The sequence below is a fragment of the Nuphar pumila genome, chromosome 4 (genome assembly GCF_984573655.1).
Source record: "Nuphar pumila chromosome 4, dmNupPumi1.hap1.1, whole genome shotgun sequence".
Classification (NCBI taxonomy): Eukaryota; Viridiplantae; Streptophyta; class Magnoliopsida; order Nymphaeales; family Nymphaeaceae; genus Nuphar; species Nuphar pumila.
This window is the reverse complement of record NC_143252.1, coordinates 4,721,223-4,744,730: the sequence shown is the minus strand read 5'-3', so window position 1 is coordinate 4,744,730 and position 23,508 is coordinate 4,721,223. Positions and strand designations below refer to the sequence as shown.

The 23,508-nt window shown below is 38.0% G+C and overlaps 1 protein-coding gene across 1 annotated transcript; it reads left to right on the top strand.

The window, feature by feature from the left end:
• The first annotated feature begins 12,570 nt into the window (after positions 1-12,570).
• On the top strand, positions 12,571-14,555 carry LOC149839133 (ABC transporter C family member 4-like). Its single transcript, XM_090003936.1, has 2 exons — positions 12,571-12,633; positions 14,004-14,555. The coding sequence occupies exons 1-2, from the start codon at positions 12,571-12,573 to the stop codon at positions 14,553-14,555; spliced, it is 615 nt and encodes a 204-aa protein (XP_089860062.1).
• The last annotated feature ends 8,953 nt before the right edge of the window (positions 14,556-23,508 follow it).

The window sequence follows — 23,508 nt, the reverse complement described above, 5'->3', positions numbered from 1 at the left end:
GGTCAGAGGAGCTGTCAACACTATGAATCCTTCCACAAATCTTCTGTAATAACCAGCCAATCCTAAGAAACTACGAATTTCAGTAGCATTTTCGGGTATAAGCCAATTAAAAACTGCTTTAATCTTCGCAAGATCTACCATAACTCCATCTTTGGATATGATATGGCTAATAAAAGACACTTCCTTCAGCCAAAATTCCCACCTTAAGAACTTGGCATAAAACTTATGTCCTTTAAGTGTTTGCAAAATAATCCTTAAATGCTCTTCATGCTGCTTTTTCATGGATGAACACCACAACAAACATGTCTAAGTATGGTATGAAAACTTTATTCATTAAATCCATGAACATTGTAGGTACGTTTGTTAATCCAAAAGGCATGACTAAGAATTTATAATAGCCATATCTTGATCTAAAAGTTGTCTTAGCCACATCATTTTTTCTGTTTTTTAGCTGGTGATACCTAGAACACAAGTCAAACTTCAAAAAACATGCAGTTTCTTACAATTTATCAAACAAATCATCAATTTGAGGTAGCAGGTTTTTATTCTTGATAGTCACTACATTTAATTGTCGGTAGTTAATGCACATCGACAATAACCCATCATTCTTCTCGACAAATGAGATTGGAGCACCCCACGAGAATACTAATGGTCAGATGAAACCATTATCCAATAATTCCTGAAGTTACTCCTTGAGTTCTCTGAGTTTTGCGTGTTTCATTCTATAAGGTACCTTAGAAATGAGTTTGGTTTACAGGACACGATTAATCTGAAACTAAATCTCTCGATCTGGAGGAAGACCTGAAAGTTTCTCCGAAAAACATCGACATATTCTCGCATAATGTCTATACATGTCATTCAAAGGTCATCCTTATTATCAATCTTCATGTATACCAAAAGTCCAACACATCCTTCTCGAATGTATTTGCCGACTTTCTGACATGATATGATTGTTGGTATGGCTAGTTTTCTAACACCCTAGAATGTGAAGGTTGAAGTATTGGGGTTTCAGAAACTAACACTTCCTTCTATGAGTGACCATTACGTACTGCATTGCAATTTGTTATACATGTGATTTAGTACTTATAACGTTATTTTATTTGAAACAGATCATATAACATATACACACAACATAACATAAATTTTCTTAATAAGCATTTTATTTATTTCCAATGCAGTACATAGGTAAGGTCATCAAAACACTAAACCAAATAGCATTAATATAATCTTAAGTTTCATTACATATAAACTAGACACTATAAATAAGATCTTCTCTGACTGGCAATCTAGTTCGACATGTAGGAGGGAGAAGCTAGAGTGTAGGTGGGAGAATCCGGAGTGTATGCGGGCTCTCTATCTTCTAGTTCACCCGACCAGTTTCCCTAGTTTACCAACACCCATGATGTTACAACACCACCTTTCCTATCATGCACTTCAGCCCTGGCTGCAACTAGTGGTGCTCGATAAGGGATCAACACCATATGCTTGCAAGAAAATATAAAAATAAGTGAAGGAGGCACAACTGTCATTTTCCTCTCTTTTACCTGAATCTTCAATGACATCAAATTCTTATGCCTGAATCTCCAACAACATTGAATTCTCTTCTCTGAATGTAGTGGCCATTGCCTCCCTATAAATCGCCAGGTCAACTCTACTGGGTTCTGCCATCAACTCTATAGAGAGCAGGAGATATATGGCATCCTCGAGCGCTGAACATGGGCCGCTTACTCCTCACAGAACTGACATGTGTCCTTCACATGACTCCTCGAGCAGACAACCTATCTATGGTTTCTCCTCCTAGTGTCTCTCACACTCCCTGATGGCGGAACTAGCGAGTTTCTTGAGCATAAGGATGTGAGTGCCCTCTACTAGCAGGAGGTGGCACTGGTGGATTTCTCATCCGATCATCCGCCATCCCTTGAACCCAGTGTCCCATGTCACAAATAGCCAGAGCTATTATGGATACTAATATGGCTATGTGTCATAGCTGTACGGACACATTATTCTCGTTCAAGTTCTTCGTTCTTATCCAACACAAAATTCATAATTAATATGTTTCTAACTAGCTTTAATATTTAATCTTTATCTATTAAACATTTAGATGATATAATTTTCATGCCAACTTGGCTCTAATACCACTTTGTAATACCCTAATGTGGGACCTCTGGAGTCTGAGTTCATGGGTTAATTACTTTTTAGACAAAAATACCAAAGTAGCGCACAAAAACCTAATTATTTTTTCTAAATGATTATCATCAATTAAATTAAAATAAAAATTTCACATAAGTCATAAAGTCATCCAAATGAGTCATTGTCTCTCAAGTTCAATAAATAAAAGAAAAAAAATTGCTACGCCTAAAGACGAGGCCACCTACCTCCTAAGAAGATTGTCAACTTTTTACACCAACTCCTCATCCATAAAAGTCACATGAATCCTATAGTTGTAATAATTAAAAAACGGTGAATCTATAACTCAGTAAGCGAGACTTTAAGCCGTTGGTTTTATTTCAGTTTTTCAATGACATCACCCTTTGTGTTTTTTAATTCTCTCTAATTATTCAGTTCATTTTTCATATATGACATAATGATATTACTTTTTGTACGATTTTTAGTCTTTGCTTGTTCCTACAAACTTACGTACAAAGAAGGATTCCAAGTAATGTGGACTCTAGAACTAGTTGCTTCCTAAATCTGGCATGGCCTATAACTAGCTAAGCCTGGGCATACCATGCTACGTAAATAGGATGATTATAAGTTCAGTTCCGTCAAGTGGCCCCGCATACTAGCTTCTAGATCTTAGCAGGCCCCACCTAGCCCACCTATATAGTTGGCCATTAATTGGTTCAGTAAAGGTTTTCTTTAAGCCAAAAGTACACATATTTCATCCTATTTCACCCTATTAGTAATCAAGAGCACTTGTAACCTAAAAAGAATTCTGACTTGAAATTAATTGCCAGTTGCAGGCATTTTATTTGTTCCTCGCCTACTCCAAGCACATTTGATGACAAGATCCATGACCGAGCAACAAACAATGATGCACCATATTTGTTATTATAGACATGCAGCTCCAAGGCTTGAGAAGCAACCCCCTTTAATGCATTGACAACTCAGTTTTTGTGAAGTCCAAGTAGCAGTTTACTTCAACAAAAGATAAACTAAGATAGATCTGTTAATATTACAAAAGAAAAATAGTATGGTATCCGAATAATTTTTGTTACCAATCTAAACTAATGATCATGTAATTACTCCTTTGAGCTGTAGGTGAACCAACTTAGCCTATAGGACTGAACTTCCTAGCTTTTGCCAGTCTGCTCTTATATCTCCAGTTTCTTAAGAGAATATGTTGCACATGCTCCACTTAGCTACGTCAACTGTTACCCACAAGCAATCATATGGGGGGGGGGGGGGGGACTCATGAAAGTCACCAAGTTAAAAGGACATCATAAGGTCGAAACCACGGGTACCAATTAGCCTGCAACTTGTGATTAAGTGAGGTACGTGGTTTAACCTAATTATATAAAAAAAACAATTTGGTTCTTCACAATTCACTTTATATATATATATATATATATATGAATGGTGGTGGATCAGAGTCGTACTTGTGTTTTATGGGGCCTGAGGCGGAGGGAAAAAAATGGGCCCCCTATTAATAGTAGGAGTTCGGAGGCAGCGCCTCTGATTTTTTTTTAAAGAATCAAAATAACAATAAATTTTGCATTCACATTAAACAAATATAATATTCTAAATATTTATATTATATTAAATAAAAATATATAAAATATTTATATAAACTACCTAAACAATACTCGTCTGATTATTTTAGAGGCCAAAATAGTTATCAAATCAGTTTAATCAAGTTGTTCAACATTAATTAACAGAGATTAACTAATACAAATATTTATATTATTTTTAGATTTAACTAGCAATAACATCAATTAACAGAAATTAACTAACAATAATTAATAGTAATTAACTAACAAAAATTAACTGCTAACATAAATTAGAAATAAAAAATTACAGTGAAACAAGAACGTCAAGAGAATAAGACACAACCTGATAGTATCATCATTCAAATAACGATAAGATTTATATTTTTACTAAACAAATATGATATTCTAAATATTTATATTATATCAAATAACAATGTCTAAAATATTTATATAAACTACTTAAACACTACTCGTCTAGCTGTTTTAGATGCAAAAATATCTATCAAATCAGTATAATCAAGTTGTTCAACCATTTCTTTCTCAATTGACAACATAGCCAATCCATTCAATCTGTCGTGAGACATAGTTGATCTATGATTAACAGACAAAGAACATTCTCCCCGTTTCCTAAAAGAGTTGTGCCAAAAAGCTTTCAGATTTGGTATGACATGTTAACCATTTAAAACAGTCTTGATGACAAACTTTGTTTATAAGATTCAAGAATCAAAACAGTGTTGGTCACAAACTTGAATATCCAAAGAACAACATTACTATGTGCACATGACAAGTATTATGACCTTTGACCCAAAAAAATCACTTTCAAAAAGAAAAAGGCACACCAAGCTAATATTAAAGGAATATTTTTCATATACAGTAACAATTTTCTAAACTTTTCTTTAAAAAAATCCTCAAAAAAAAAGAACTTACAATTAGTGCCTATTCATCTAAACGAAAATAACATCCTATGTAGTTTGTGTGAAAATCCAATGTACTCACTGTTTGTCCCCAACAAAGGATGATGGAAAACATACACTCTTTTGGGTCCATATGCAATTCGTGAAGATGAAAATGGCCTCAACACCCTTTACCGCAGCAGATTTTTGAACCTCATCTATCTCACATCGAAAACAATAGCTTTTGGATAAGCTTGTATCTGCCTCTCAGAAAACTTTTAGGTGCCTGCAATGAAGATTGAAAACCATGATTTTAGGATACGAACCTGAAGGAACTGACGCGCTCATTCAGCAAGAAGTTTTTTTTTTTTTTTGCTTTTGCCGATTGAGCATGCTAATAACAGCCACAGTTAGATGCACGGACCTCAGTAACCCAATTGAGATATACCTCATTGGACCTCCTGCAGATGACAGCACAAAAACAGAATATTCACCTCCCTCTACTTATCTGCCTCAATAAAATGTGCCAGCATTTCCTTTGGAGCTTTCTGAATTAGATTGAAAAAGAAGAGAGGCTAGCACAAGAGAATTAGATTGAAGAAGAAGAGAGGCCAACACATGGGTTTTAGATTGAAGAAGATGAGGGGGCGCATGGGTTTTTAATGTTTAATAGGATCTGGGTCGGGTAAAGGATCCAGGTCTAATCCTTTACCCGAACCTTTTCTAAACAAATGGGAAGCTCAGGCCTTAAAAATAGGCCCCTAAATTTTTTTTGAGCCCAGGGGCCCTGAGGCCCAAGCCTCATTGGCCTCTTTTCAGGTCAGGCTCTGTGGTGAATTATGGTCACCGTTGTCAGTGTGATTCCCGCCATTGCAAGCATCCCACATCTGTAACACCAACCCCCCTGTGACAAAACAAAAAAGAAGTTGAATATTGTATTAAACGCCTTTTAACTGATGGGCTAGTGAGGGCTTTGGTGTTGATAATCCTAGCCGGGGTTTATCGCAGGGTCCAGACCATAAAGGATGTGTTTGTGTGTTTCTGTAGAAGGACAGAGGATTTGAGGTTACTTTGTCTGGGATAAGATGGGTGAAAGAGAATGATGGCCTAAGCTCAGAAGAGATGGAAGTTATAAGGTATGCGTACAGATGCAGGGTATGCCAACTATAAAAGGGGCAGACAGGACTTCCTTTACCTATAATCCCCGTGCATAGCCTCCTTCCGTGTGATGCAAACGCCCCCTAAGTGACCCAGTTCATGGTAAGGGTTCCTCGTCAACAACAATAACCAAAAAAAGTTCAGTAAAATGAACTTGGTAAACTATTTTTTTATTTGATGAAAGCAATGGAGTGCATCCATTGATAATTTAGAAGCTTATGAATTCAGCTTGAAATATTTTACTAGTAAATAAAATACATGAGAATTCATGAATGTGGTCATGCAGTCACTGTCAGCAGACGCAATAGAGTTGATAAAACTTGTTACTGATAAGAAAACAGCAGCACTCTTTGAGATTCTGATCAAAATGTTGGTGGGGTTGACGAACTTTTGTTTACGTCATCACACGGCTCCGAACACAGTCTCTGCCACAAGATTCTCATCTGATCTCACACGATGAGACTCGTGGTGGTCGATTAATTGCGTGTGGCTGAAAACGATAAACGGTGACCTCGTGCAGACAACCAGTCTGTGGTTTCCATAAAGAAAATGCATTTATGATTTATTACTGAAATTTACGATGGCCCTCGTGATCACTCGGTTGGTGATCTTTATTTTATTGTGTCTGTTTTTTCTTTTTAAAATATAGTAGGGAGGAGCGTTTAATGAGTGTAGCCGTGAGTCATGAGGTGATAGAAAGAGAATTGAGGCGCCCAACTTGAGCATCACTTAGAAGGATCGTTAGGGTGCAGTGGGTCTCACCGTCTTTATCCCTGAGGTACTAGTAAGGGTGTCAACGGGTCGGCTTTGGTTCGAATCAAACTTGGATCAGATTTTCAGGTACGGTCTGAACTCAAGTCTAATCGAGTCTACAATAAAAGAAACCGATAAGAACTACTTGAACCAGCCCCAGAGTATACCAGGTAAAATAATATTTTTTATCATTTTTACATTGAAATATTGCGGGTCTTAATAGAAACTTGGGTCGGGCCCGAGTCTGGTATAAAATTTCACAAACTATACCCGGATCCATGTATTAATCGGACCTTTGGGTCTTAATCAGGTCTTCTTATTTGTCACCATACCTGGACCCTATAGGGTATGATCCGAGTAAACCCAACCCATTGACACCCCTATAATTAAGTACCAGGCAGAGTCCAAACTCAGTGCAATTATATGGCACAAAATTTGTGCATTAAGATTGCCCTCCATCAGGCCTTGGCTCCCACAGCTGATAGGCCTGTCCCCAAGATGGTGGGTGATCGGGTGCTTAATGCACAAATATTTGTGCAATCATATTGCACCTGATCACTACCAGGGCATACCTTATTCTCCTGCCAGTCAAGTTAAGAGTCAAGTGGGACCCTCTCTCTTTTTAGTTTTCTACTTGGTAAGTTAGCCGAATGTATATTACGCCTGAAATAAACCGATTTGAGATCATCCTTTCGTTAGAACCAGCAAAAGAAATGTATCGAAAAATTAAAAAAAACTAAGAACACTGTTGACGTCTCTCTATTTAATCACACTCCTATTTTTACCACCAAATACCAATACTCTCTTTCTTTCTCTCCATATATTAAGATTTTCTAAAACATTTAAAGTTTAAAAAAATATTGTTTATCAAAAAACAATGATCCATTTCCTAATAATTCTATCATGCCAAACACATTTGTACAGTAAGATTTAAGCGAATCATGAGAAAAACCCTTCAAAAGCTCTCGGTTAAAGTAAGAAAAGTGGTTAGCCGCTACCACCTTCTCTCTCTCTCTCTCTCTCTCTCTCTCTCTCTCTCTCTATCTATATATATATATATATATATATATATATATATATAACACGGGAGAAGTGCAAACTTAAAAAGTATTGGTTCAGCTTCTTATTTGCTTGTAACGATTGGTGACGCCGACACTCTTTAGTCTTAGAAGCTTGTTCCTCTTTTTTTTGCATCACTTTTTTCTTTTCTTTCACGAGATCAGAGATGGTGGACGTGAACTGCTCACTTTACACGGTGGTGTATTATGGTATTGATGGGTTTAGATGTTTTGCGCTACTTTGATGGTATCATGATGTGATTTACAATTACTGAAGAATGGTTTTATTTTTATTTTTTGTTTATGTTTTTAATCGATTTGCTTAATTTATCTAATTATTTATCATAGACCACTTTCATGTGTGTGTGTGATTTTAGTAGATAATTTTTTCCTTTGATGACCAATTTATTTGTTCCGGTTGCCTTGTTTTGTGTTTGGGTTTTGTCTCTTTCCTCTTCATTGTTTACATTATTTGTGGATTTTTTGTGCATCTTTGGAGCTTGTTTTGCGCTTACCGTTTATAAGTCCTGCCTGTAATGCACCATATTATGCTGCAACAAATGATAAATACTATAATCTGTTGGAAACTTTGATACCAGTTTTGTTTTTTTCTTATAGTTAATTTTTTCCTTCTTCTGATAATAATTAAGTTTATGATTTTTTTTAAATCATTCAGAATAATATTCAGAAAAAATCTTGAACTTCATGTACTTGTTTAATCTCATTCTCCTAGCATAATCCTTGCTTGAATTTATTGAGCTTCCAATGCATTGATCCCTATATTTGGTAGCAATATTATGTACTAGGAGAACTAATTGTTGGAAAAAATTGTATGGGCCTACATATGAAAAATTATACATTATAGGATGTTTAAGATTCAGGCCCACTTTATGTGATCTAATTTCGTTGGACCATATGATATCTCATATGGTATGGTTTTAGAAGACTTTTATGTTCTTTTCTGTTAATTTTCAATTCTATGATGAGTTAAATTGAAAATAGACTCTCAGGTGATTACAATTAGATCATGATCCCCAAACCTTATATAAGAGCCTTCTTTTCAGGCTCTTCATCAACATCAAGAGAAATTAGTCCCTCTCTCATAATGTTTAAAATAATGCAAGAGCTACATATATATGTTTTGGAAGATCATATTTGTTTAAGATCTATCAAAACACCAATGAATTCAGATACGCTTTCGCATCAAGATTCAATTTATGTTTTGGTTTTAATGATTTAGCGCAAACATGTTAAATGATCATTTTAGTTTTTCAATGAATTTAAAATTCAATAATTGATATGAGAGCAACTTGTTCTCAATGAATCATTGAGATATTCAATTTCAATATATAATTCTTGTTTTTTTTATTGATGGAGACGATCTATCATGATCAGTTTTGGGACACAAGAGAAGGAGGGCCAATCTGTTTTTTTCTTGGGCTATTCAGCTTTGCCCGAATGCGGGGAGGGCCAATTTACCCTCCCTCTTTTGTTTGTCGAAACACCATCGGCAGGGGGGAAGGAGCTTTTCCCCTTTACAGAAGATTGGACGGGAAAAGCTGAAAGGCCCTTCCCTTTTCAGCGAGCAGGACTTCCCCTTTGGGTCGGTCGAACAGGAAAGGACCGATCAACCATTTCCTCATTAAAAGATTGGGAGGGGGACACCATCCAGACCACCGTCTGGACGACAGAAAGGGTTTTCTGCTTTTCTTGGACTGCCGGACGGGGGTGTCGTCCAACCATCTTGCATATCGGACTTCATATGCTATGATTGCCGAGCAGCAAGCATACACCCTTCCAGACTTCAGTTCGACGGCATCCGGGGCTGATTTTGGCCATCGCCAGAGGAACTCGATTCGTCAGCCACCCTAGGACGTTCTCGGAAGCCATCGATCTTGGTTTCGGCCATTCGCCGGATAAAGTGTGTTCACCGACATCCTGGGTTGAATTCCACCATCACCGGCATCATTCAAGGACCAACGATCATTGCAGTCTGATACGGTCCTTCATCGATGGACATCAACATCGATGACCTGCGAGATTGAGCATCGGTCTCGACCTTCAGGCGATGGCACTGATACTCGGGACCGGTTCGACCTTCAGCCGATCCAGAGACCCGGGTGATTCGTTTTAGGTTTTGAATCGCAGTGTAAGGCTGACCCGAGTTTTAGACCGACTCGGTAACCTGAGCTGATTCAGCATTTCGTTTAAGGCCGGTTAGGCCATCTGGTTCTGGCCGATTCTGCCTCTGTGCACAGTACCAGTTCAGTCCTGTATTTGCTGGGTTCTGATCTCACTAGTGGCTTGAGTCGGTTCAGTGCTCAGTCAAGGGCCAAACCGACTAAGGTCACATTCGGGGGGTGAGAGGGCCTGATGATCTGGTTCAACCCCATTCAGTTGTGGGAGCTGAACTGAGTGAGGTGGGGGCTAGTGACAGGTTCAGCCCCCATTTGGTTTGGGGGGCTGAACCGAGTCAGGCCATGCATTAGTGTTGGTCAGGCCTCGTTAGACCCGACCCTCTACACAGGTCCACACCCAACTGCGGATTGTTGGGTCTGAACCGATCCGGGTCAGACCAGATCCGATTTGCCAAACCCTTGCACAAGCCTTAAAATAAAAATAAAAAAATTATGAGGATTTTATTATTTTCAAAAGGCTATTTGTTGTGCTTCATGGGTCATTTTGGTGGGCCATCTTCGGTTATTTTTTGGCCCTATACAAATCATGATTGTGCTTTTTTTATGTTTATATGCATAGATTAACGTATTTGAACCTCAGTATTATTTTGATTAAGGGTCTGATATTCTAAATTGAATTGATTGAAACAATATGTTGTCAAAGTAACCTCTATTGTGTAGATTAACTCGTTTTAGAATATTGTGATGTTTATATATTTATGGTTCATGCGAATAGTGATCGGCCTAAAGAAAGATTATTGTTTGGTTGAGCCCAAATATATAATTTTTCAATAATAAATATGAGACAATTGCATGGTTTTGCATGTGAATAACGTGTCGATCCAAAGAAAGGTGTGTTATTTGACGGGATTAATTATCCATATTTGATTATTGTATTGAGAATACCACTTACAAGTTGGCATTTATGTCCAAAGACTAAATGTCAATGTTGTGCTGGGTATCTTGTGATGGGGTTCACCATAGTTTGAATATGTTATTTTATATTAATGCATGTAAAAATATATATTAATCATGAGCTTATTTTGTTCTTGATTCAGTTAATACTTTTGCTTCTTCGATATCTGCAAACATTAATTTCATTCATATTTTGAGTGGTTCTAATTTCAAAAACTGAAAAGAAAACATTATGATTGTTATTGGATGTATGGATTTTGATCTTGCACTACAAGATGATCAACCACCCGCTCTTACGGATAGGAGTTTCACTAAGGATAAATAGACTCCGAACGGTGGGATCGATTCAATCGCATGAGTCTCATGATCATGAAACATGCAATTCCTTAATCTTTCAAGGGCACTATGTCTAAAGAGGTTAATGTCAAAGGGTTTCTTGAAGAAATTGAAAAACGTTTTGCTAAAAATGAAAAGGCTGAGACAAGCACTCTTCTTTCGAGTCTTGTTTCTATGAGGTATAAAGGTAAAGAGAACATTAGAGAGTACATTATAGAAATGTCACGTCTTGCTTCAAAATTAAAGGCACTAAAGTTAGAGTTGTTTGAGAACTTGCTCGTGCACTTAGTTTTGATATCCTTTCCTGCACGATATAGTCAGTTATAACTGTCAGAAGGATGAATAGACTCTTAATGAGTTTATTTCACACTGTGTGCAAGAAGATAATAGTATGAAGTAAGAGAAGATGGAAAGTACTCATTTGATAGTAGCCTCTAAGTATAAGTTTAAGTAAAAAAATGACTAAGGAAGCTGCAGTGGACCCTCAATCACAGAAGAAACAGAAAAGGCATTAGGATCTAAAGTTAAGTTGTTTCTTTTGCAAATGAGAGGGTCACATGAAAAAGGACTGTACCAAATATCATGTTTGGCGTAAAAAGAAAGGTATACTTTTTTTTTTGGTTTGTTTTGAGGTTAATTTAACTTTTATACCCAAACACACTTGGTGGATGGATTCTGGTGCTACCACTCACATAAGTGTATCCATGCAAGGTTACCTAAGTTGTCGAATGTCAATTAATGCTGAAAGATTCATCTATATGGGCGATGGCAAATCAGTTCAAGTTAAGGCAATAGAAACTTTTAGGTTATTGTTAATGATTGATAATTATTTAGATTTGAAAAAAATGTTCATTGTAAAGTCTTTTAGACAAAATTTGATTTTTATTTCCACTTTAGACGAATATGGTTATTCTTGTTTATTTGAAAATAGTAAATTTAGATTATTTCTTGATTTAAATCTTATTAGAATTAATTCTTTATCTACGGTTGATAACCTTTATTTGCCTAATATTGTTGCCTCATATAATAAAACTTTACATTTAAGTTCTCGAGGTATAAAAAAAAATTAACAAATGAGAATTTCACTTTATTATGGCACATACACTTAGGTCATATTTCTAAACAAAGAATTGAAAGGGATGTGACCAATGAAATTCTTGATTCCCTTGATTTCATTGACTTTCATGTTTGTATTGAGTGTATAAAAAGAAAACGAACAAACATAAGGGAATTAGGTGCTGAAAGAAAAACAAACGTCTTGAAAATAATTCATAAAGATATTTATAAGCTATTTCCTACGACTTTTTGGAATGGTCTATAATATTTTATTACGTTCATAAATGATTATTCTCCTTATAGGTACCTATATTTAATTTATGAAAAGTCTCAGTCCTTGGACGTGTTTAAATCATTTAAGGCTGAAGTTGAAAACCAACTTGACAAAAGTATTAAGGTCATCAGATCTAACCATGGTGGTAAGTACTATGGTAGATATGATGGATTATGTGAACAACATCCAGGACCCTTTGCTAAATTTCCAGAGGAATGTAGAATCGTCCCTCAGTATACAATGCCATATACTTCTAGCATGAATGATGTTGCTGGGAGACGAAACAGGACCCTAAAAGCTATGGTAAGGAGTATGATTTTTCATTTTACCTTACCAGAGTTTCTCTGAGGAGAGGCATTAAAGACTGCAGCTTATGTATTGAACAATGTATCATCTAAAGCAGTAACCCAAACCCCATATGAATTATAGGTAGACAAAAGGCCTAGTATGAAACATTTTCATATTTGGGGATGTCCAGCTAAGGCTAGACCCTATAGGCCATAAAAAAAAAACTGGATTCAAGAACGGTTAGATGTTATTTTGTTGGGTATTCTGAAAGGTCTAGGACCGCTAAAGTTATTTTGTGACAATAATTCGACAGTGCTATATTTCAATAACAATAAGGAGTTCATCAAAGTCAAAGCAGATTGACATTAAATTCCTTGTTGTTAAAGAAAGAGTGCAGAATGATCAGATATCGATAAAACATATTGGTACAAACTTCATGATTGTGGATCTGCTTACAAAAGGTTTGTCGCTCAAGGTCTTTTACGAGCATACTGCTTGAATGTGTGTTTTATCATTTTATGATATGCAGGTTTAGTGGAAGTTTTTATTTGGACGTTACTTTGAACAAATTAATTGTTCCCAACATTAGGAGGCTAAGAAACATAGCATTGAAAGGAGAAAATTTTGGGTTTTTTTTTTTTGTGAAATGTAGATTATAAGATAGCTATTGAAATTAAGGTTAGTTGTATATGATAATATCTTAGTATACAAATATGCACAGGTTATAATCTTCATAGCTCCTTAACTTTTGAAAATTTTAGTTAATGTTTTGACAAGGAAAAAACACTACCTTGATCATCTACAGTTACAACGATAATCATTTGGTCCTTACTTCCTACGTGTCTTTATACGTCCAAGTACAGACATGACACTTATTTCATGGATGTTTGTTTGAGAAAAGATATACTAGTTTATGTGATAAATATTATGAAAAATCATATTTTTGCAGTATGTCCACCTTGACCTGACTCATATCAATGTATCAGGTATTGTTTAAAACTTTAAAGAATAGCTAGACTATGACACATATCGGATCTTCTAGTGACAGATGGATGATGTTGATCTGATTAACAGATTTTGTCTTCAAAATCCTAAATTGATGACATTGAGCTATCATGAGTATTGTACAAGGCCATAATATGGAGTGTATTGCCACGCCTTTATACCCTAGAACAAAATAGTAAATGTTATAACAGATTCTGGAAAATACTTGTTATTTAAATTCTGATTGTGTTATGACATCTCGGTTTTTTCTTAATTGTTCCGGCCAATAATGTTGGCAACATGCTTAGCAGCTCCAGTTATCTAATATGTTGGAAATTCTGCATAAAAATAATTGAATCAATGTTTTCCTGACATCAACTTCTTTTCATGTTCTATAACAGGTGATTGTACAATCTGGAAGGTATAATGACTTACTAGAGTCTGGGATTGATTTTGAAGCACTGGTTTCTGCTCATGACACTGTCATGGAGCTTGTAGAAAGAAGTGCCACCATTATCAGTGATAATCACAGTTCAAAACCAACAGATGATTCTTTAGCAAATGAAGAAGAAAATACAAAGGATAATCATTCCAAGGATAATTCCTTGAAGGAAGATAATAGAGCATCTAAACTCATAGATGATGAGCAAAGAGAGACTGGCCATGTCAGATGGCACATGTACGGCACATATTTGACAGACGCATATGGATGGTATGGGATCACTATACTTCTCATATTTCAAGTATTATGGCAAGGATCATTAGTAGTATGCGACTACTGGCTTGCATATGAGACGTCAAATATGAGCCCAGGATCATTCAATGCAACAATGTTCATTTCAGTATACGCAATTATTGCAGCAGCTTCATGTGCCTTTGTGGTACTCGGGGTCTTCACTATGACAATTCTAGGATTCAAAACCTCTCCAGATCTTATTTACACAGATGCTTAACAGCTTACTGCGTTCTCCAATGTCCTTTTTTGACACAACACCTTCTGGAAGGGTTCTTAGTAGGGTAATTTCGTTAAACTTTTTTATGCTCTCTTATCATTTATTATATGCTGCAAAAAAAAAATTTTATGGCCATCATGGATTCATAGATTCACTTGTTCGTATAAATTATCATTAAAATTTATCATTGTATTTTGTGATAACTGAAGTGCTATATTTCTTTATGCTTACGAGGTATAGTTCAACAAATCATTAGTTGTACTTTACATTAGGCTTATCCTTGTCAAAACTAAATATTAGTGAGATCTTCACTTTCAAATTATGGAAGCTAAGTGTCGTTAACAACATAATTTTATTATTCTTGGATATATTTCCTAAAATACTATTCATAAAAGAAATCAACTGAGTCAAAAGAAAACAGAAAGTGCATCAAAGTCCATCTGTAGTAATCTAGTACTAAAACTTAAGGTTTTTTATTAGATTTGTAATTAGTGTCTCTTATGATTTTGTTAAAGACTAGCTTTTAATTGAACTTTTCTTTTTGTTTTCGTTTCATTTACCTTGATAAGGGATTTATGGTTATGACTTCTTAGTTTTGGTATTTCTGTTGCAGGCATCTACAAACCAAACTTGTAAAACCCACCCAACGATGTCGGGTGGGGAAGTTAAAAAAAGAAGAAGGAAATACTTGTTTTGGGGACAGCGGTTCCTCAAAAAAAGGAACTGCCGGATAGGCCTCACCTTCCCCATTTAGAGGGAGGGTGAGGGTTTTCCTCATCCGCCGTGAGGACTATATAAGAATCCTCACGGTCGCTGCTCAGCACGAGAGAGGGAGTTCGAGAGTGACAGAGAGAGTGGGGGAGGAGGGTTACTGGAGCATCGCCGACAGGAGGAGCGGTCATTGGTTTGGGTAACGCCCTTTTCCCATTCTCTTCCTTTTTCTTGTTTTTTAGAGGCCGGGAGCCATGGCAGATGGAGTTGTTGCAGAGAGAGACATGCCGACGCGCGTGCTGCAACACACGACAACGCGCGTGCACTATACACCACGTGCCTCATGCACCGCGTGCCACGCGTTGTGCCTTGCGCGCTTGACACTCCCGCACACATGCGCAACACGCATGGGTGCCACGTAATGGTTCACGCACGCGCATGCCACTGTTGTGCACGTCTGGCCCATGCTCGCCAGCTGCTCCACGCCGTAGGTCATACACAGTGTACATACGGGCTGGACTAGCTCGGTTGCCCCATGCACGCTACGGTCAGCAAATTCATCATTTTTAGAAGTATTTTCATCACACTACGCGGGAGGGTGTTGCATGTTCTCTCCCGATGATTCACTGAATCTCATGTCTGTTTTCGGGGGGCGAATGAGTGTTATGTATTTATGCACATGAGGCTCGTATTCTCGTGTATGTTGACATAACTTTGCATCGGACTCGGGTGTTGTTGCAAAGACTTAATCACCCTTACTTGTTTTTCTTGTCTTTAAATGACGGTTCGAGAAAATGACAAAAATATCCTTCTTTCAAAAGTTGTGAAACTACGGTTTGAGAAAAGGACAAAAAAATCCTTCATCCAGAAAGTTTGATGTTAACTATTTAAGGTGTAGACGTTCGCTATTCATTAAACTCTTGCACCATTTGTTGTAACAGTAGCTCCCATTGTCAACGCAAGCTTTGCCTTCGTCTCCAGCGGAGGTTTCCGCCTTGTTTTATATCTTGTTTTACAACACATTGTCGCCTTCTTGTGCCTGCCTTGTGTTACAAAACATTCCTGTGTCTTTTCTTTATTTTCGTTGTCGTTAGGCATTATGGAAGAAATCAATGATGCACAAACATTCCAACCAGTGTCATTAATGCCTCGTGAGTAGCTTTCCATCTCATTTATGGTGCTACAACTCATTTAGTTGCAGACCATCTAAAATGGACTTAGCATTATGAACTGTGACGTTTATTCTAACCCAGCGATCGATCTTTGGAAAACCACAAATCGCAGGGTCACAATGTGGACGCAATGGGATAATATGTTCCCACGCACAAGCCTAACAAAAACAATATATTAGTAACACTATAACCTTCAATGAACTTAGTCTACAATTACTAAGTATGTAATAAACAAATACCTGAACAAATGGCCAAAATCCCCCAACTGTTTTTATACCCTTACTTGCACGGTAGAGTTGACTGTACAAGTGTGCGAGCATAGTGGCACCCCATGCATAGTTGTCGACTTCGTCTAAGTCTTCCAGGTACTGCAACCACATGTAACTGATTCTTTAACCAGAACAATTGAAAAATAAAGTAAGACCAAAAAAATAAAGAAGGAAGTCGCGCAACTCCTGGTCAGCTATTTCAGATGCACAAGTAGCGGAGCGGCCTTCCCATTTATTACTAAAAGATGAGACTTTCATTGATGTGGAATTGATTCCACCAGAAATACATTGACTTCATTCGTCTATCGACATTCCTAGAAAGGCTGTGCATTTTTCTCTTGCGTTATAGTTTGAATGCCGTAATAGGACAACACTGTCATCGCACTTAAGGCCAGTGATCATCGTCACATCTTCTAGAGTCATGGTGATCTCAAAAGAATCAAACTGGAATGTGTGCGTCTCATCATTCTACTTATTTACTAGATGGGTCATGGTATTCCAGCAAGTTTCAAAATATTGTCGATCCAAAAAGCCACCAAAGTGCATATTTTGTAATCAGTCCTTCTGATATGCACTCAGATGACTATACCACGACAGAACTACAAGCCACTGACACCGACCTCCGAGCTTTTCACCTGGTGCTCTACTTCTCCTGTGACCTCCCTGTAACACACAATAACATATTATTCATACCAATTGTAAATTAGTATCATTTGTACTTATAAATAATATTCTACTAATCGCTATAAATAATATTGGTAGCACACACACTATCACAGTAATCGCTATACATATTAATACCTAACACAATAATCGCTATACCAAAATCGCAAAAGATATTATTAAATCTTCATAGATAGGACAAATTTATTTACCTTTGTCGCTCTTTTCTCCTGTTCTCCCTCCAACCTAGGACTTTCTGGTTGGTCCACTGTCTTTCCCTTTCCTTCTCTTCTGCCTCCACTTTCTCCTTCATTTCTCTCTCCTTCTTTTCTCGTCCTCCTTCTCTTTCTGTCGCCTTTCTTTCTCTTCCTCATCTTGTTTCCTTCTTTCCTCCACTTCCTCCTCCTGCTTCTTCCTTTCTCTTTCCTTTTGTTCCTCTTCCTCCTTCTTCTTTCGTTGCCTTTCCTTCTTTTCCTCATCCTCCTTCTCCTTCCTTTGCATTTCCTTCCCTTCCTCAAACACCTTCTCCCTCTTTCGCCTTTCCTTTTCTTGCTCATCCTGAAGCTTATTTCGTTCATTCTCTTCCTCCTCCTTATTCAATTGCCTTGGCCTCTCCTCCGCCTCCTTCAGTAGCTTTACCCTGTTTCGCATTGCTATAAGCTCCAACAACAGCTTGTCCGTTTCCGTCTTAGCATACTCCTTTAGATTGTTCAATTTCCTTTCCCTCTCCTCCTTATTCTTTTTTTGTCTTTCCCTCTGCTCTGCCTTCTTCCTTTGCCTTTTCTTTACATCCTCCTTCTTATTTCTTTGCTTTGCCTTCTCTTGGCCATCCTTCTTTTGCATCTTTAGTTCTTCAGCATTCTTCCTTTGGTCCACAACCTCGATATTTGATGGATAATCCTCCGCATAATACAATTCCAACGCTTTTTCTCTATCTTTATCATTCTCAATCTTAAGTATATTTTGGTACCTTTCAAAAACCTTATATAGATGGGACTGGCGGATCACTTCTCTAATACACAACCCATAGAACGATGGGGTATCTCTACTCTGATGAGCCGCAGACATTGTTAACTTGCACAACACATTAAACGATCATCATGATTACAAATCATCGCAATATTTGGGTTCATAAGTACACATCATTGTAAGATTTATCAAACTTACAAATCGTTGTATAAGAAGCAACCTTCAGATTGAATAACGAAACCTTACACGAAACTCACCGAAATGATAGGATTTTGGATATTCCAACTGTAGAGTAAGAAACAGTAAGAACGTATACGCAACAAACGGTGGCAACGATACTGTGATTGCACGTAAGACGGAAACGGATGCTCTGGCGGTAGCAGAACAAAGGAAAGGATGCTTCGACGGCAACAGAAGAAGGCAACGGATGATCCGACGATAACAGATGAAGGCAAAGTATGCCCCGGTAGAGTTTTCTGCTTAGGGCGAGAATGGATTTTTTGAACTATTTAAATCCTACAACATACAGCTTGCTACATACACAAACTTTGCTGAAAATTTTGGCGCGATAACAATGGAGGGCAGTTTAGTCCTTTTCAAGAACCGCCGACTTAGTTTTCTAGATGGAGGGTATTTATGTCTGTTCGAGGAAGAGAAAGAGAATGGCGGTAAAGGGTACTTAAGTCTTTGCGATGGCACCAAATTACGATGCAATGTGATGCGGACACATATGGGGATACATGTTGGTATGCATCTTATACGTGGCGCTCGTTGGGAACCCCCGAACATGAGATGGAGCTACCGGCCCTGTTCGGGGGGGGGGGGTAACATATAACCTGCTTCGCACTACACCGTGCATTACACCATGCTTGTGCACATGCCACACACTTTGCACAACTCAATGTTGAACCGAAGCACAAGGCACACTCTGTGGTATGCACACCCTTCTTTCATACTATGTATCATGCCAAGTCCCATACTGTGGCATGTTACAAAGCTCTTCGAGACTTTGTATGCAACACTCTCTCCCACCCAAATGTGCTTCTTCATTCCATTCGGTTCCTTTTAAGTTCTCATTTTTACGGGACCCCAGTATAGTCCCCATCCTCAAGCGGGTCTCTCATGCCCGCACGACATCCTGCCATCTTCGCTCACTTGCATGTGTGCCTCCCTTGTGCATGGCCGCTTCATCCAACTTTGGTGCCCCCTTCGCCCTGACTTTACGAATCCAAGTGGCTCATGCACAAACCGCAACAAAAGTGATGCTCATTATGGGTTTTTTTTTCTTACTTGACTTCCCCTGCAAGCCCTCATCGACCATTCTCTAGCTCAATCACTTCAAGTTTCGTCAATCTCACTTCGGTTATACTCGATTGCACACGACCTATCTTCTTGACCATGGTCCATGGAGGGTATGCCGGCACTCCACTCCTTGGGGTGTCTCAGGTTTACCTCAAGAGCAACACACAAGCCACATTCGAGGCATTTGTTCTCATGTTGCCCTTAACTACGAGCGATAATCGAGGCAATTTTTCTCGAGTTGCCCTCAACCATGAGCAAAAATCGAGAAAATCCTTCTCGTGTTGCCTTCAACTCTGAGCGACAACTGAGCTTCTACTCGCGTTGTCCTCAACCTCGAGTGACAACCGAGCTTCTTCTTGTGTTACCATCAATGCTCTAGGCACCCTTGAACCTAAAGACATGCTTGCACTGGCTTTAACCCGTTGTCATCCCAACTTTTTGACATGCTAAGTCCCATACCTCGACGCATCTCAAGCCACTTCAACAATGGTCCATCACTTTTCTCAACGACCTTTTGTTGCGCTCCTACCCCAAACCTTAGGGCACTCCTTTGGTGGCTGGTGAACTCATAAAAAGCGAACATTGTTCTCTCAAGTGTCGTCCTGACCCTTAGGATTCATTTTCTTAAATACACATTCCATATGCTACTGTACCTCACAAAACTTTTGAGGCACGTAGAGAAATAAACACTCCCTTTTGCTCACACAGGAACCACATATCATTGTCCCAAGCCGACTACGCAGTTGACCTTCTACATAAGCGAACTCAAATTCAGCAAACCAGCCTTTGTGCTAACTCTGTCATGAAGCATCACACTGTGACTTCGATGCTTCAAAAATACCTTAGCAACATAAAGAGAAACCTGACCAAAGGGTCTCCAACACATTCACCAACTTAGGCACTCGTATTCTCCAGCTCAAAATAAACTCGATAACCAACGCCACGCTCACGCCAAATCTTTGATACCTTTGATGCGAGGGGGGGAGGTCAGGAAGGGATTGTGCCCCCTTTCTGCCTTAACCACAACACGTGAGTTGGCATAATTGACTCGATTTGGGGGGTAAACCAGACTGAGTCAGGTATGTTGTGTCTTAGATCAGTCTAGGTACAACCCAACCCAAACCGAACCAGAAAAAAAAGGAGTAACGACCGACCAAACCGGTCTAGATTGAACAAGACCTACTCGGTCTAACTGAACCAGTCTGGGAGTGAACCCAGACCGAGTCGAGTCTAACTAAGACTGACTCCATTTGGGTCAGTCCAGATTGAATCGAGTCAACGAGCCTTGAACTAGACTCGGTCGACTAAACCAGTTCTGACCAAATTGGACAGAGTCGGGTTTGACAAGGTCTCAGTTTCCTGTTTGGATTGAATTGGACCAGAGTGGGTCTGGATCCAATTCGATCCAGTTAATCCAGACCAATCCAAGTTGAACCATATATAAACAAAATTGGGTCTGGATCTGGATGGGTCAATCCTAGATCCATATCAGAATTGTATATGGATCCAATCTGAGACTATTCGGATCAGTTTGGATCCAAAATATAACTAGATTTAGATCAAAGTCCATAATTAGATAGACCAGTTCTAGGTCTGGATCCAGTCTGACAGTTTAGGATCCATATTATCACTGGGTCTAGATCCAGTCTGTGACTAACTGGACCAAATATGGATCCAGAGCAGAACTGGATCTAGATTGTAATTAGTTATAGATCTAGTTTAGTATTGAACTAGATCCAGTCCAATCTGTTCCTGATTGGGACAAAACTGAACTAGTCCACTATGTCCCTGACTGAAACAGAATTGAACTTAGTTAGAACAGTTGGGTCCAGTCCAATTACACCAAACCAGATATGGATCCACACATGTTAGTAAGTGGATCCATTATAGATTTTTGATAATTTAATTGAGTTTGAACCCAAACCCAGTTGGGTCTGGACTAGATTCAGTAAACCTAGTATTCTAAACTCAGACCGAACCTGGTTTGACCTCAGCTGGTCAGGTCAAATCATAGAGAGTTGAAATGACCAAATTATCCTTGTATATACCCAATATCCAATTAAGTAAAATAGGCATAAGTTCATACTCCAAACTCAGAATTGAGTAAGGTTTGGTGCATTGGATTTGTAATACAGAGAGAAATCTTTTTGTTCTATGGTTTTGACCAAACTAGAAGTACAAAAATCAAGGTCTGACAGACCACCTCGAGAGGAGTATTTTGGTAATTTTGTCAACATATAAATAATATCCATATATTAATATGAACATGTTTGTGTGACGATCATATTCTATTTTATTGTTAGAGCCACTTGAGACTTGACTGTGACTAGAGTGTTGCATTCACATTCGAGGTAAAGGATATTATAAGTAACTTTAGTTGTGAATAAATAATGTTGTATTGCATGTTATAATTGTTTATTGTATGGTAGCATGTTTAAAAATGTATCTCTTGTGTGTGAAAATGATATGCATAGAATGACTATGCATAAGTTAATTAGAATGAGATGAATGTATGCATATGCCGGTTGTGATATGTCATGCATGCTAAAAAGAAAGATTGTCTTTTTGACAACATATGTATGTTATGCTCCTTAAATGACTTGCATTGTGATGAGAATTGTGATTAGCTTTAAGTCTCTTGAGTTTAGTTGTGTTCTGAATTTAAATTGAGATTAATATGATTAACCCCTTAAATCCAAAAAATGACGACTTGCAGAGACGACTACCTGGTTTACGGCAAAAATGCAACCACCATGGAGAGTGGGCCACTGATGATTTAACGATATAGAGACACTACCTCATTGCATACTTAGTATAATATAAAATGTGGATCCTAAGAAGATTCTGAGATTGAGAATGAGATCTGTCATGATTAATTTACAATGACACTAATGGGAGAATGAGTGAAACACGAGCTTAAGGGTAAGGTTTAAGGTAATGAACTTAAGATATGACCTAGGGTTTTATATTCACACAGTATCTGAGACTCTAGACAACTATAAATGGTTGAAAGTCATGTATGGCTAGGATGTAGCATGAACCCTGCCGAGTTTGAGCCCGACCTCCCGGCTAGCTACTAATAGGGTCTCTTTTTTGTTTCACTGTAGTGCCTGGTGATCCGAAGATCACTGAGAGCGTATGGTTCATAGTCTGACTAATAATATAGAATTGAGGTATTCTACAGGGGTTGCTATGCCCAGATACAACTATGACCGGTATAATCGACCTAGTGCTATGAGTAAGTGTTAGATTGAGAGAGTTAAGGGAAAAAATTAAAAGATAAAAAATTTATATGGTGTGTCGAAAACTAAACTTAGATTAGGAGCTTAGAGCCCACTACAATTGTAAGTTAAGTCTTTTAATGCTTATAGATATTTTTTACCGAGTTGTACACTCGTAGAGACAAGATGTGACCAGCTACTTCGATTGTGTAAGAAAGATAGTTAGTTTTATTTCTTGTCATTGAACATTCATGTAATCTTTATTTCTGTGTATATTATGAATGATAAACCTTGTTAAGAAATTTAATGTCTATTAAAGGAAAAAAAAATAACCATATTTTTCTCTATGTGAACTCTATATGCTTTCTCTTTGGAAAGTAATACAAACCGGACTTGAACTCTAGAAGTCTCGGATGGGGGCATTACAAAACTAACATGAATATCTTCCTCTCTTTCTTTATGGGATTGTCAATAGCCTTTTTCTTCACAGTATTGAGCGTCATTGTTGTCACTTGTCAAGTTGCTTGGCCAACAATTCTATTTGTAGCACCACTTTCTTGGGTGAATTTCTGGTAAGGGGCAGAGGCAGCTTCTTTGCTTGGGTAGGGCCAGGCTGAAACATAGTCGGATTCTATTCCTTGATGAA

Bases quoted from the DNA above. Each gene is read 5' to 3' on its own strand.
- LOC149839133 (XM_090003936.1), top strand. From the start codon at position 12,571: ATGCCATATACTTCTAGCATGAATGATGTTGCTGGGAGACGAAACAGG. The intron at 12,634-14,003 runs GTAAGGAGTATG...GTTCTATAACAG, and splicing joins ACAGGACCCTAAAAGCTATG to GTGATTGTACAATCTGGAAG.